Source organism: Octodon degus, unplaced genomic scaffold (genome assembly GCF_000260255.1).
Source record: "Octodon degus isolate 3935 unplaced genomic scaffold, OctDeg1.0 scaffold00026, whole genome shotgun sequence".
Taxonomy (NCBI): Eukaryota; Metazoa; Chordata; class Mammalia; order Rodentia; family Octodontidae; genus Octodon; species Octodon degus.
This window is the reverse complement of record NW_004524602.1, coordinates 4,142,402-4,155,119: the sequence shown is the minus strand read 5'-3', so window position 1 is coordinate 4,155,119 and position 12,718 is coordinate 4,142,402. Positions and strand designations below refer to the sequence as shown.

The following is a 12,718-nucleotide window of genomic DNA, read 5'->3' as shown; positions in this document are numbered from 1 at the left end:
CCAGCAGAAAAGTATGAAGACGAAATTATAAGAAATAAAGCCATGCTGTTAAGTTGAGCTGTGGGGGACTCAGGTCAATAATTTCTGACATTGCCAGTTAAACAGAAGACCCAGTGCTATTATGGGCTACTGGACTCTTTTAGAATATTTTGCTGAGTTTACACACCTATAATATTCAATAATGGAACTTAGAAAAAATGGGGTATATAGATGAATGTCCATTTTATATCTGTGTATTCAAAGTGGTTGGGATAGATATATAGTTACATTTTGTTAATGAATAGAATGATTTGTTCTAATGGTGTTTGTAAATAGGATCACAAGTCCGCATCTTGTACAGCAATTAACCACTAAGAAGAATATATGCAGTGTATTATTTGTTGAAAAATAAAAAAAATAAAAAAAAGAGCGGATCAGAAGGGACAGAAGTGAAGCTCGAGCCCTCAGTTACAAAAAGAGCCACATGGCAAAGGAGTCCCAAGTAGGGTCTTGGTTCTAGTACCACTTTTCTCTTTACCTTGCTTTGTCACCTTGAACAAGTCACTGCCTCTCACACCTTCCCTCAGATTCCCCAGCCATTCAGCGCAAGATGGATGTGGACAGCCCCAAAAGACACACTGAATCCCACCAGGCCCCTCAGTGCTGAGGCTGGCCAAGGGCAGCTGAGCATACAGAACCCTTGCTCAGAGAACTTGGACCCCACCCCTGTCCTAACACTGGTCCAAAGGAAGATGGGGACATTCTAAAAGCCACATTGAGAAGTCAGGGCTTTGCCAGGGGTCACAAGGCACCTTGAAGCATGTAGAAGATAAAAGAACCCAAGGAAGGGTCTGTTGCTGCCCCTTCCCAATGGCCCAGTTGACACAGGCCTGGCCACAGGGGATACTCTAAGGGAACAATCCATGGCTTCCCTGACAGTCCCCAAGCCTGTGCACTCATGCTAGTGGGTACGCAGGTGCACATATATGCACACATGCGCACACACCCCAAATCAGACATCGGGGGCATCTCATCTGCACCAAAAGGCTCCAGGCTGAGCATACTGTGTCCCTTCAGGCCAGCGGCCTCCCAGCTCTGTACTCCACCTAGCTGACAAGACCATCTGGAGAACATCAGGGAGGGGACCTGCAGTCAGAGGAGTTGTCAGCTCTGCTTACACGAATCAAAGACGTCTCAAGCACCACTCCCCCAGGAACCTTCTGTTCCACCACTCAGGGGAAAGGAACAGAAATAGAATGTTGTTATGGAGTGGTACGGGAGCACCACTCTCAGGGGACGAGGCGGGACTGCTCACCTGCTCACCAGAGGGTGCCACCAGGGTGGAGGAAGAAACAGCAGGGTGTGGGCTGGGGTTGCAGCCCAAGACCTGGGGGGATGGATGGGACACAGCAGCCTAGGCCAGGTGGCTCTGGCCCGGGGCAGCTGTGGAGAGTGGGTAATTCCGGCCTGCATGATCCACTTCTGCTGAGATGGGGTGAGGATCTGTCAAGGAACAAGGACCCCCTGGGGACAAAGGGCCCCAAGTACATGAAGATGGATGTGTCTCTATCACCACTCCAGGAAACCTCATCTAACAAGGAGGCTGTGCAAGGGCTGTGTTCCCTGAGGTCCCTCCCAGCCCCAGAATATCAACTCTGATTCCTAACAACAGTGTGGAGGGAAGAGGGACAGCAACCACCCGTGGCTCACCTATGGCTGAAGACTCAGGACTGGACCCCGGCTTTGGGGAGCAGCAGCTGGCAGAGCAAGGCAAAGAGGCAATCAGGGAGCCACAGGTTGCTGAAGGCAAAGAGGCCTGGGGAATGACCCAGCTCCTGCTCCCAGAGGGACAGCAGCAGGAGCACCTGGTACTCTCCCAAATCTGACCCACGCAGCCACCCTGGGAGGCCCAGGAGTCATGACTGCACATGGTCCTTGGGGCCTCTGCAGCCACAGCTAAAGCCCAACCCCTCTCCAGTCCCATTTTCAGACAGGGAAACAAGGCCCAGAATGGGAGGCCCAGCCCCTCAGTCCCGTGCCAGGAAGTTGCATTCCCATGCCTCGATGCAAGAGGAGCAGTCTCTCTTGCTTCCCTCCAGCTCACTGTGGCTAGTCCCCCGGGGCCTCTTCAACCACAGTAGCCTTGTGTACCTGCAGTCTCAGGGGTCCTCACACTCTGAACTCTCTCTCCTGAGGCCAGGTCTGAGCCTCCAAGGAGTTAGCCCTTGAGAGTCGGGAGGAGGAACACAATGGAGACCTTTGCAGGACAGCATCATTTCAGCTCCTTGTCATGAAGCCCCTGCTCTATCAATCCCTGAGGAGGACACCCAACTGTCACTTCCCCGGGGCCATGATCTAGGGACCAGGGGGTGCACACAACAGGCCACACCCATATGACACAACATGCTAGGGGGATGCCACACCACTCCCAGGGTGTCTGGGCTGCAAAGCCTCAGTAGGAAGATTCAGTAGGGAAGGAATACCCCTGCTCTGGGACCCAGGGCCGTGCAGCTTTAGGATCATGCCTGGCTGGCCTCAGCAAGGTCCCCAGGAAGAGAGGGAGAGTCTCATTAACTCTCCTGGTTGGCGCCACTATCCCTGCCCTGCTGGCTCAATTTGCACTAATGGGGTCAGGATTACAGGTTCAATACCTATTTGTCCAATTAGCTCTGCTCTCTCTCAGCCTCAGCCTCTGAGCCCTGACCCTGGACACTGAGAGGAAAAGAGTTTTGTGGGGCCACATGACAGAACAGGATGAGGGCTGGGCAGTGAATCCCAAGCCAGGGGAGTTCATGCGGAGAGAGCAGGGCTCCAGGTGGAGCAGCAGTGACTGTACCAGGGACAGCCCCAGCTGCAGAGACCATGCTTTCTCTGAGAGAAGCTAGAGGTATCCACGAGATCTATGCACCTGAGGGTCTCACCTGTCCTCGGGGAAGGGTCCTCCTACAAACTAGGTAGGAGAAGTGGAGGCTGGCTGGCCATCCAGTGGCTGGGGACTCACATTAATCATTGACATGAGCTGCTCCATCCACAACCAGAACTGCAGGGTAATTACTTCTGGGCTCCAGGCCACACATGCAGTGACATTATGGCAGCTGCAGCACCTGCCTTCCCAACCTCATAGGGCAGGAGGGGGCGCCTTGTCCAAGGCCAGGGAACTGAAGCCAGGGCTGACCAGGGCTCCCCTGGGGTGCACGGATTGGTGTGCTCAGGGTGCATCACAGGCCAGCCTGGCAACAGCTCTGAGCCCTGCGAGGAAGGGTACAGAGAAAGGAGTGCAGAATCAGAGCACCAGCTCTGAGCGACCTATCAGCACCCACCCAGCTGCCCAGAACTGCACCTCCCCGCACCTGCTTGCAGAAAGGATGCGGTAGGCTCTCCCTTTCAGACCTCCCTCAGATCTGCTTCCTCCAGGAAGAAGCATACTAGCCGTACATACCAGTCTGTAACTTGTCTCTTACCTCCCAAACCAGACCTGAGACCCTTATAAGGAGCCAAAACTCTACCTTCCCCTTTGTCAGGTGGGTAATGACCCCATCATTCCCCATAACAGATAACAATGATCCTGCAGCAGACAGTATGGTCTCCTGGGGGCATGACCCCCTTAACTTGCCCTCCCCAAACCCTGAGAACAATGCAGTCACAGTTCCATTAGGTATTAACTTCAGAAAGCCTCCTTCATGCAGACATAACACATCCACCCACATGGGTAAATGCTTAGACAGACACAAAATCAGCAGCAGCCAATTATCAGGCCCCCGCAGCTGCCGTGATCAGACCTGGAGGCCCCGCTGCTTGCTCTGCAATCTGTGGTGGCCCAGAGCTGGGGTGTGGCAGGGTGGGGTGGGGAAGTCCCTCCATAGAGTGGGCACACCTCGCCCCACGTGCCCAGCCCCAAGCACAGCTCTGCAGGCGCCAAGCTTGCTGCCCGGCTGGGTACACCAGACGCCAGCCCCAACAATGAGATTGCAGAGTGGGGTGGGAGTGGTCACGTGTGAGGTTTGGTGGCTCCAGCATCACAGCAGCGGTGGCACTGTTGTTTATTTATAATTTGTACTTTACCTCCCAGAGAGGACCAGAGGCAGCTGGCTCAAACACTAGGAGCCTGGGGAGGGCAGGGCCTTGAGGAAGGCAGTAGGGCTTCCTGGAGGGACAAAGGGAACCAGGAGGGGAATGGGCAATGTGATCACCCTGCCCTAAGCCTTGGGACCTCAGGGATGGTGCCAAGATCGGTTCAAAAGTTTTGTTCTAGGACTTTAATTCCTAACTCTGGACCAAGCCCTAACCCTAGTCATGACTGATGACTGATCCCTTATCCCCACCATAAGCTAATCCTTGGCCCTGATCCTGGTCAGAGTCTCAGTCCAGATGTGGACTCAGACTCAGTCTTGATCCTGGTTACACACAGAGCCCCAATCTTCTTCAGAGGCTGAGCTCTGACCCTGCACACAACGTCAGCCCAGATGCTGGTCACATGCCACCTCCTAATCCACAATCTGATTCCACATCCTCATGTCTCTGGAGGATGTAATGAACAGACCACGTGACATCTGCTTCTCTTCTGGATACAACACAGACACCATGGCTACTTGTTCCTCTCCATGCTGAGCTCCAGTTATCCCTATCCAGGAACAGGGACATGGACGATACCCAGATGTGCTTGCAAAACCCCAATGGTCTCCACAGCACTCAGGCCCTCCAAGGTCCTGCAGTGAACGCAGGGCTGGGCTTGGGAGGCATGCTGCAGCCACCAGGCTCCCCATCTACAAACGCAGAAAGCCTTCCTTCTCCAGGGAGTCACGGGCCTTGAGTTTTCTGGCAGTACTGAGGATCAAACTCTAGGCCTTGCACATGCTAAGCGCCTGCTCTACCACTGAGCTACCCGCCCAGCCCAATTACAATAAGACTCTAAAAATACTATCACCCCAGAAAAGGCAGGGGTGACAAGAAGCTCCAAGTGACAAAGCTATCCAGGAAAAGCCTGCCCTGAAAACTCTCTGGCCAGGAGGTTGTGGATGGACTGAAGCAGATGGACATTACATAACCCAGTGGGTCTCGTTTTCTCTTTGATAAGGACTTCCTCTGAGACCTTGGGCCGGTCCCTTCCTCTCTCTGTTCTGCCCCCATCAACGCACAAAAAAGCTCAAGCCAGGGTAGCCAAAGCCTCTCCAGATCTGGGGTTCTGAGACCTGATACAATTGCTTTGCCTGCTCTTCACAGCCGCACCTTGGTGGCTTCATTCTAAAACTAGTCTCTTGAACTACTTGATAACTGATTTTTTTTTTCAAAGCAAAGAAGAGGAGGAGAAATAGAAAGAAAGGAGGGAGGAAGGGAGGGGAGGGGAGAGGGACAAGCCTGAGTTCAGAGACCTACAGACCAGGGTCAAATTCCAGTTCTAGGACATAGGAGTGGTATGATTTGGGGCAAATCTCTCCCCAGCTTCCATCAGAGCCAGACCTATAAACTGAGAAGAATAAAACCATCCTGAGTCCACTAAGAAGAGCAGGCGTAGTAAGGGCTGTAGAGTTCCCAGCACAGCCTGGTGTGTAGTAGGCTTCCAGGATGGTGGTTATTGGTCTGGGAAATATCTGGCTTTTATCTCTTGATTTCAGTCAAGGGTCCTATACTGAGAAGCCTAGAAGGTTCAGGTAACAACATAGCATGGGACATGGCTGGGTATAAGACACACACCTTTGGGACAGCTATGGACTATGGGCAAACTAACTAGCAGAGCCAGCTTAAAGGGGGCATCTTCTCTTGTCTTCGATCTCCTGGTTATGGCCAGAACCACAGAGTTTCCAGTTTTTCTCTGAAAAACTTTAAACCCATAATTTTATGGGTTTCCATCTCTCCATTTGAAAACACTGGCCCATCCGATAGCACACTATGTGGGCCACACAGCACATCTAGGGGCTGCATTTGGTCCTCAGGATGCTGCTTGGCAAGCTCTGATCCAAGTACTTCTCAATCTTAGGTTGAATGCCTTTGCTGATGGGGAGCTCAGTACCTCTCTGCTGCCTGCCATGTGGTGCTAACGGAAGACAGTCTCCAAGTAGATTCCTGGCCCTCGGGACCACAGATTCCTAGGGCTCTGGCAGTGCTCTCTCAGGAAAGAGACCTGGCTGGCAGAGAACATCCTCTCCAAAGCCAAGACAATGCCCCTGGCCTCCCATGGCGCTCTCTGGCCAGGAAGTGAGGATTCCCCAGCATCCCCTGGGCCTGACAGAGCTGCCTGGCTGGCCTCAGTGGCCCTTTGATTCATAAGCAACTGCCAGGAGCAGCTTTGTAAGAGCCCTTGAGCCAAGCCAGAGCCACTGCCTCCTGGTTACATGACAAGCCCCCAGGGGACCAGGCTGGGACTTCTCCTCTGAGTGAATCCCTCCGGGTGGCCAGAGTTGTGGTAGGCATGAGGGCCACTTGGGCTGTACGCCACTTTGCAGCACCATCATCTGGATGGAACCTGGTGCCTTCCAAAGTAGGAGGGATAGGGAGAAGTGACAGACAAGCCCAGCCCACAAGAGAGGTTGATGGCAGGGCCTGGAGAAGGGGAGGGGATGGCACTGGGTCAAAACCCCTGCTCACTGAGCTGCGGCGGCTGCTGCTCGAGAGGCCTGTCAGCCTCCAGCTGGCCACTGCCAGAACCACCTCATAGCTCTTGGCCCTGCCACGCTACCTCTGGGCACTCTCACTGCGAACATCTGCTCCCTCCCGGAAATCTCACTGCTGCACAGCAGTTGCTGGGCGCCCTCCCTTTCTCTCCTCCAACCTTCAGATGGGAGGAACTAGTGAGCCGAGAGGGATGAGCAGGGGTTCTCTGGTGGCCCAGCCACTGCTGCTCACCCCCAACCCAGAAGCAGCATCCAGGGTCAGTGGGCTCCAAGCAGGTGGGTGACAAGGAGGGGGATGAGGAATCTGACACCCCAACTTTGCCTGCACACCTCTATGGTTGGCTCTGTCCCATTGCCAGCATCTTGGCCCAGCCTGAGCTTGGCGAGACAGGCCCAGGGCTCAGGCAAAGGAGATAAGACAGAGGCTGTGCTCTTGCGGGAGTTGAGGCAGGACCAAGCACACACGCTCTGCACTTCGAGCCTGGTCCTGGTCAGGGCAGCATGGTTAGAGTGGCAACAGCACCTGGGGGCTCATCCCATGTGCAAAAGCCCGGAGCCCAGCCCAGAGCTACTGAATCATGATCTGTATCTTGACAGGCTCCTCGAGTAAGCTGAATGACATTACAGTGAGAAGCTGCATTATAACAAGCACAAAGCTCATCCAAATGCCACAAGGTGTCCAAGAAGGACAGAGAGAGGGTGCCTGAGTGACCCAAGAAGGTGTCGCAGAAGACCCAGGAAAGTGGGGCCCTAAAGCAGGGGAGATGGGCAGAGGGACGGGTGGCAGCACCGGTCAAAGCTCAGTGGCTACTTGACAGTGTAAAAGGTTTGTGGCTCTCAGTCCTCATGGAGCAGAGGGCAGGCTGGGGAGAAGGCAGCCCCCAGCCTTGCTATGTGGCCACCAGAACCAGGGAGAACCAGACCAGTGGAGCCCAGGCCTCCACTCACAGGGCCGCGCGTCCTGTCATCTGCCCAGCTGCTTTCTGTATGCCGGCCCCCAGGAGCGCTGCATCTGAGTTCTACCAACCCAGCCTCATGAAGCGGGGGGCACCTCACATTGGAGGCCTACTGCCCCCTGTGCCCACTGGCAGCACTGGCCAGGCCATTCACCTTGGAATTCCCCTCTGCACCACAGCACCCCAACCCTCCCTGGTGCACAGGAAGCCTGCTTTCTACATTGCCAGCAGAAACGTTTCAGGGCAACAGCTCCCAGGAAGGCTGAAAATGGTCCTCAAATATCTTTGTTTCTTCTCCAGGCATCTAGCTCTGATCTTTGGTTTCATTTCCATTCTACCATCCACGGGTGGCCCAACCACAAACACCGAGTTCCAGGGAAGGATAGCAACCTGCCTCCCCTTCTTATCAGGCCCGGATGACTTCTTGGGGTGGCCCACAGTGGGGTTCCCAAATTCAGCCCCTGGATGATTCTGAGTTTAAGGGAACTGCAGACACTGCACATTGAGTGCCACATTACGTGTATGTTTATTCATTTATTTTTGGGATACAGACCCCATAGTTTCCAGCATGTTCTCAGTGAGGTCTCAGACCCCAAACAGGTTCAAAATCCCAGGCCAAAGCCAGGAAGAGAGGACTTGTGAGCCACCCAGGAAGGAAGGAGGTGGGAAGGTGCGGTCACAGCAGCATCCCTGAGCCTTTGATAGTGATGGTCACAGTGTCCATTGTTGTACAATTTGTGCCTGACACGGACATAGGCTATAGCATTCCCAAGGAGGCTCAAGGAAGGCTGATATCCCAAACAGGGTCCCATGGCAGACACGGCTGAGGGCTGATGGGAGGTGAGAAATGGCAATGACTGGGTGCAGAGGCCAGCAGGTGCACCAGGAGTCGGCTCAGGCAGCTGAGGACCTACTAGACCTACACTGGTATCAGAGCCCAGCTGTATCCACCCCAGTGAAACAATCCTTTAAGGGCTGTTTTCCCTCCCTTCCCACACAGCCCTGGGAGGCTCAGGCCAGGAGACAGTAGGGAAGGGGAGTGGAAGGGACACACGTCTACCTGCCTCCATGCTCAAAGCTGGGCTGGTGCCTGGGTCCCCAGACACTCCATCTACAGCCTGCCCTGCCTTGCCAGTTTCATGTCCACCCACACAGCCCCATGACACCTGCTCGGACACCTACGTTCGCATGGCTGGGATGACTTCCCGAGCCTAGTGCTGGAAAGTCTGACCAGCTTCTGAGAACAAAACCAGCTACAACTTTCCTTGTGGTTCCCACTCCCTCCATCCCCCACTTCTTTCCTCTTAGAAAACTCAGACTGACAAGATACTACACTTTATTTGCTCAGTCTCCCCTCACTAAGCCTTGGCCACAGTACGTGGCTCCTGTGAAAGGAAGGGTCCACGGGAGGCCAAGAACCCAGCCAGGGATGAGCAAGGCCTGGGAAGATAAAGTGTAAAGAGGGACAGCCACAAGTGACCTCTTCCCTTCACAAACCGTAAAGACGAGTTCTAAAAGGTAAATCGGGAGCTGGAGGGAAGGGGAGACCACACCGGGCCATGCAGACTAGAAGAGCCATATGGGACCGAGGACATGGCCTGGGGGAGTGGTACAGTGACATGAAGCAGAAACTGCCAAGGAAAGCATGGCATCATCAGGTCCTGGCTACTGTAGGACCCCCAACCTTCAGGTAAGCCCAGCCTAGCCCTGGAAAAGATACCTAGCCTTCCTCCCCCGGGAAAAGAAAGGCCGAAAACAGACCATCACAGCCAGCCCTAAACTCCAAACCACACACTCTATCTATCATGGCTTGCTGGTGATTCTTTATTAAACCAATTCTGCTGGATCAATGCTTCCTGCCCGTCAAAGTGATGAATAAATCCTGAACTGGTCTGGGCAGTGTTTGCAGAGGCTCTGGTGGAGCTAGAGGTAGAAAGTGATCGCTGACTCCACAGAGAGGCCAAGGCCAGGGGCTGAACCTCTAGAGAGTGAAGCTTGGAGTGCACATGCTTTAGAAGGGGTTGAGTGGTGGGCTTCCTAAGCTTAGCAGACCTAGCCCAGCCCATGCCTCTTCGACCTTCTGAAGATGAAACTAGTTATTTTCGCCCATAGGCATGACCACCACTGCTGCAAAAACACTTATGCGTAAGCGCACGCACGCGCACGCACAGATGTCTTCTTTGGATTTCTTTCTTTCTGCCAGACCCAGCATCAGACAGCGACAAGGGTGTGTGCGAGGGATGTGCACTTCCAGCCACCCATCCCTGCTGCTTGTTGCACAAACCCAAATCCAAACCAGTTGGACCGTTTTCCCGTTGTCCATTTATTGGTGCCGCTGCGTCCAAGCTCTCCCCACCCCCACCCCCCTCTCCCAAGGCCAGGGCCCAGGCAGCCTGCAGTGAGTGGGCACTGCGAGGCTCTGCAGCAGGGGCACCACACACAGACAGACCAGGTGGCCCGAGGTAAGACCAGGAAGGCGGCAGCTCCCAGGGCAGAAACCAACCCTGTCCTGGCTCCCCACTGTCAGAGGTAAGGAAGGGTGGGAGGCCAAGGCCCAGGGCCCAGAACGTCCTCCAGCAGGGCTTGCTGTTCATGGAGGCTGGGCATGCCTGAGGTTGGCACTGGGGTTGGTGATAAGAACCCCTGGACAGAAGCTTTCCTATCATGAGTGTGGGGTTGGGGTGGAGGGAGAGCAGAGGAGGACACTCAGTAATCTCAAGTGGCTGATACTGGAATGGCCTGTCACCACCTCTGAAGAGTTCAGCAGGAGGAGGAGGTACCCAGGACACTCAGGCTGGAGGAGACAGGGTGCCTGTCCACTCTTCCCCAGCTCAGCCTGGGATCTTCAAGTCCCAGCCCTGGCCAGGGAGAGTCTCCTCTTCAGGAACCTGGCCCTGGGAGCCCAGCTGCTGTTAGAGGAGAGGAAACCACCTCAGCCCACACAGTTGATGGCAGCGGCTCTGTGAAGCCCGTTCTCTGGCCTCCTTGCCTTCTGGGAATGGGACACCTGGACCTTAGGGTTAGAAACATCAGTCCCTCAAAAGGAAAAGGGAAAGGAAAGGAAAAGAAAAAAGAAGGGGGCCTTTTTTCGCCTCCTATTTCAAGCGCTTAAGTGCTGTCTGACTGGTCATTCCCAGCCAGAGCAATCTCTCATTGGATGGAAAATGGCTTTGCTCTCATTACAAATCCAGCTTCCCTGGAGTTTGCAAAGAGGGTTCTGGGCTGGCACCATGCTTGCTTATACAGGCAGGCCAAGGAGCCAAGTAGGGAGCAGGACCAAAGAGGGGGAGAATGAGGCTCCCAGCTGGAAAAAGTGACTGCTTCCCGGGGCTTCCTCTCAGCCTGGTGTGGCAGGGATACCCGGAGGGAACTGGGGGACCTCAGGACCATGCCTAGGGTAGGAGTAACCCTGTCCCCACCCCAGGGGCAACCCATGATCCTCTCCTACACAGCTATGTGTACAGGCTCAGAGTGGCATCTTCTGCTCAGTGGCATCTGACTCCAGTGATGCAGGAGGGGGCAGGGTCCCTCTCCCTGACTGGCAGTCACACCTTTTGTCCGGACCCACAACAGACCCTCAAGAGACCCAGTAGCTGCTGGAACTTGGGCCTCTGGGATGGGAATGAGATCCTGAACTGAGCTTGGGCTCACAGGATAGCCGCACACCACGCAGGACACCAGGCGTCTCTGCTGACCACTGTGAGCAAGGTCATTCTCCCCCGCTGGTCCTGATCTGGGAGCAGGCTGCCCAGGGAGTCTGCTGCAGGTCTACTACTCGGCATGAGGGGTTGGGCCCAGGGTTAGCAGTACCAAGGCCCCAGGCAGCCCTCCAGGTGCCTGGTCACCGCTTCCCAGGGTGCTAATGCTGAAGCCTATTAATTTCTGCAGTCAGCACCCAAGAAGCCAGCCCAGCTGCTGAGAGGTACGGCTCCTTTCCGGCCTGGCCCTGCAGGGTGGCCGACTTTGGAGGCCTCTGGGATGGCCACCTTGACTCTGCAGCCCTTAGGGGGAGGTGGAACCTTATGGCTCCCCAGGCGGCAGAGCTCTAGTCCTGCTGCTGGGAAGGCTAGGCCAGGCTCAGAACACCTTTTCAGTCTGACTCTAAATGTGGCCCAGATCGCAAAAGAGAGAAGCCAGAACACAGGAAAGTTCCCATTGAGGTGTAGGAGGAAGTCTGGGGGTGTCTCAGAATCTAGAGACACCCAGCTTCTCTTGGAGCTCCCCGTGCAAGAAAGGAAAGTTAACTCCGGCTGGGAGGCAGGGCCGAGAGGAGCATGCCTGCCACTAAAGAAGGCGTCCACAGGATCCCCACGGGCCTCTTACCTGAAGTCGCTGTAGGGGTGGATTATCCAGAAACCGGCGGACTTCACCCTCTCCTGCTCGCGCTCAACGGCTTTCTGGCTGCCGAACATCCTCAGGGAGAATTTGTTGACCCCGGGCTGAAGCATGGCCCCGAACTGGCGCTGCATGAAGCCGGCCTGGCCCAGGCGCACCTCGGCCTCCGGGAAGATCTGGTCACTGGCGGCCGCGCCTCCTTCCACTTTGATCGCGGTGTCCACCGCGGGCTGCTCGCGGGAGGCCGAGGCTGGGTGCTGGGCGGGTGGCGGGGAGGCTGCGGGCTGCGTCGCGGCGCCCGGGCGCTCGGGTTCGGCCGCCAGGCCAGGGGGCGTCCTGTCCTCACCGGGGGACGCGTCACCCTCGGCGATGAGCCGCCGCTCCTCGGCGGAGTCATGCAGGTGCCCGAGGCTGCCGCCGCCCCCCGCCCCGCCGCCGCCCCGGCTGCCCAGAGAGGCCAGGCTTCCGCGGAAGCGCCTGCAGTCGCCGTTCGTGCTGGACTTGGCCGCGCTGCGGGCCGGAGCGTCGCGGCCCCACCCTCCCCGCGTCGCAGCCCCCGGCCACGCTGCCGCAGCCCCGAGCCTCCGCGGGCAGGGAGGCCTCGCGCGGACCTCTGCGTCCCCACCGCTGCAGTGCGTGCGCGGCGCGCTTGGTCCCTGCGCCCAGCTGCTCCGCCTCAGCCCACCGCCTCCGGGAGCCCTGGATGCCGGCTTCGCGCCGCGCCCTCTGCGACCGCTGGGGACGCCCCGCCGCCCTCTGGCTCTGCGCGGCCCGCAGTCTCGCCCACGCCCACCTCTGCGCACCTGAGCGCGGGGGGCCGGGCGGGCTCGGCCTCTCTAC

The 12,718-nt window shown here is 56.2% G+C and overlaps 1 protein-coding gene across 1 annotated transcript in view; it reads right to left on the bottom strand.

Annotated features, from left to right (window-relative positions):
- The window catches only part of Hcn4 (hyperpolarization activated cyclic nucleotide gated potassium channel 4), a 38,839-nt gene that overhangs the window by 24,969 nt on the left and 1,152 nt on the right, over window positions 1-12,718 (bottom strand). The window contains exon 2 of the mRNA XM_012514137.2: window positions 11,867-12,714. Within this exon, the coding sequence (XP_012369591.1) occupies window positions 11,867-12,714 (848 nt within the window). The remainder of the gene's footprint in view (window positions 1-11,866; window positions 12,715-12,718) is intronic.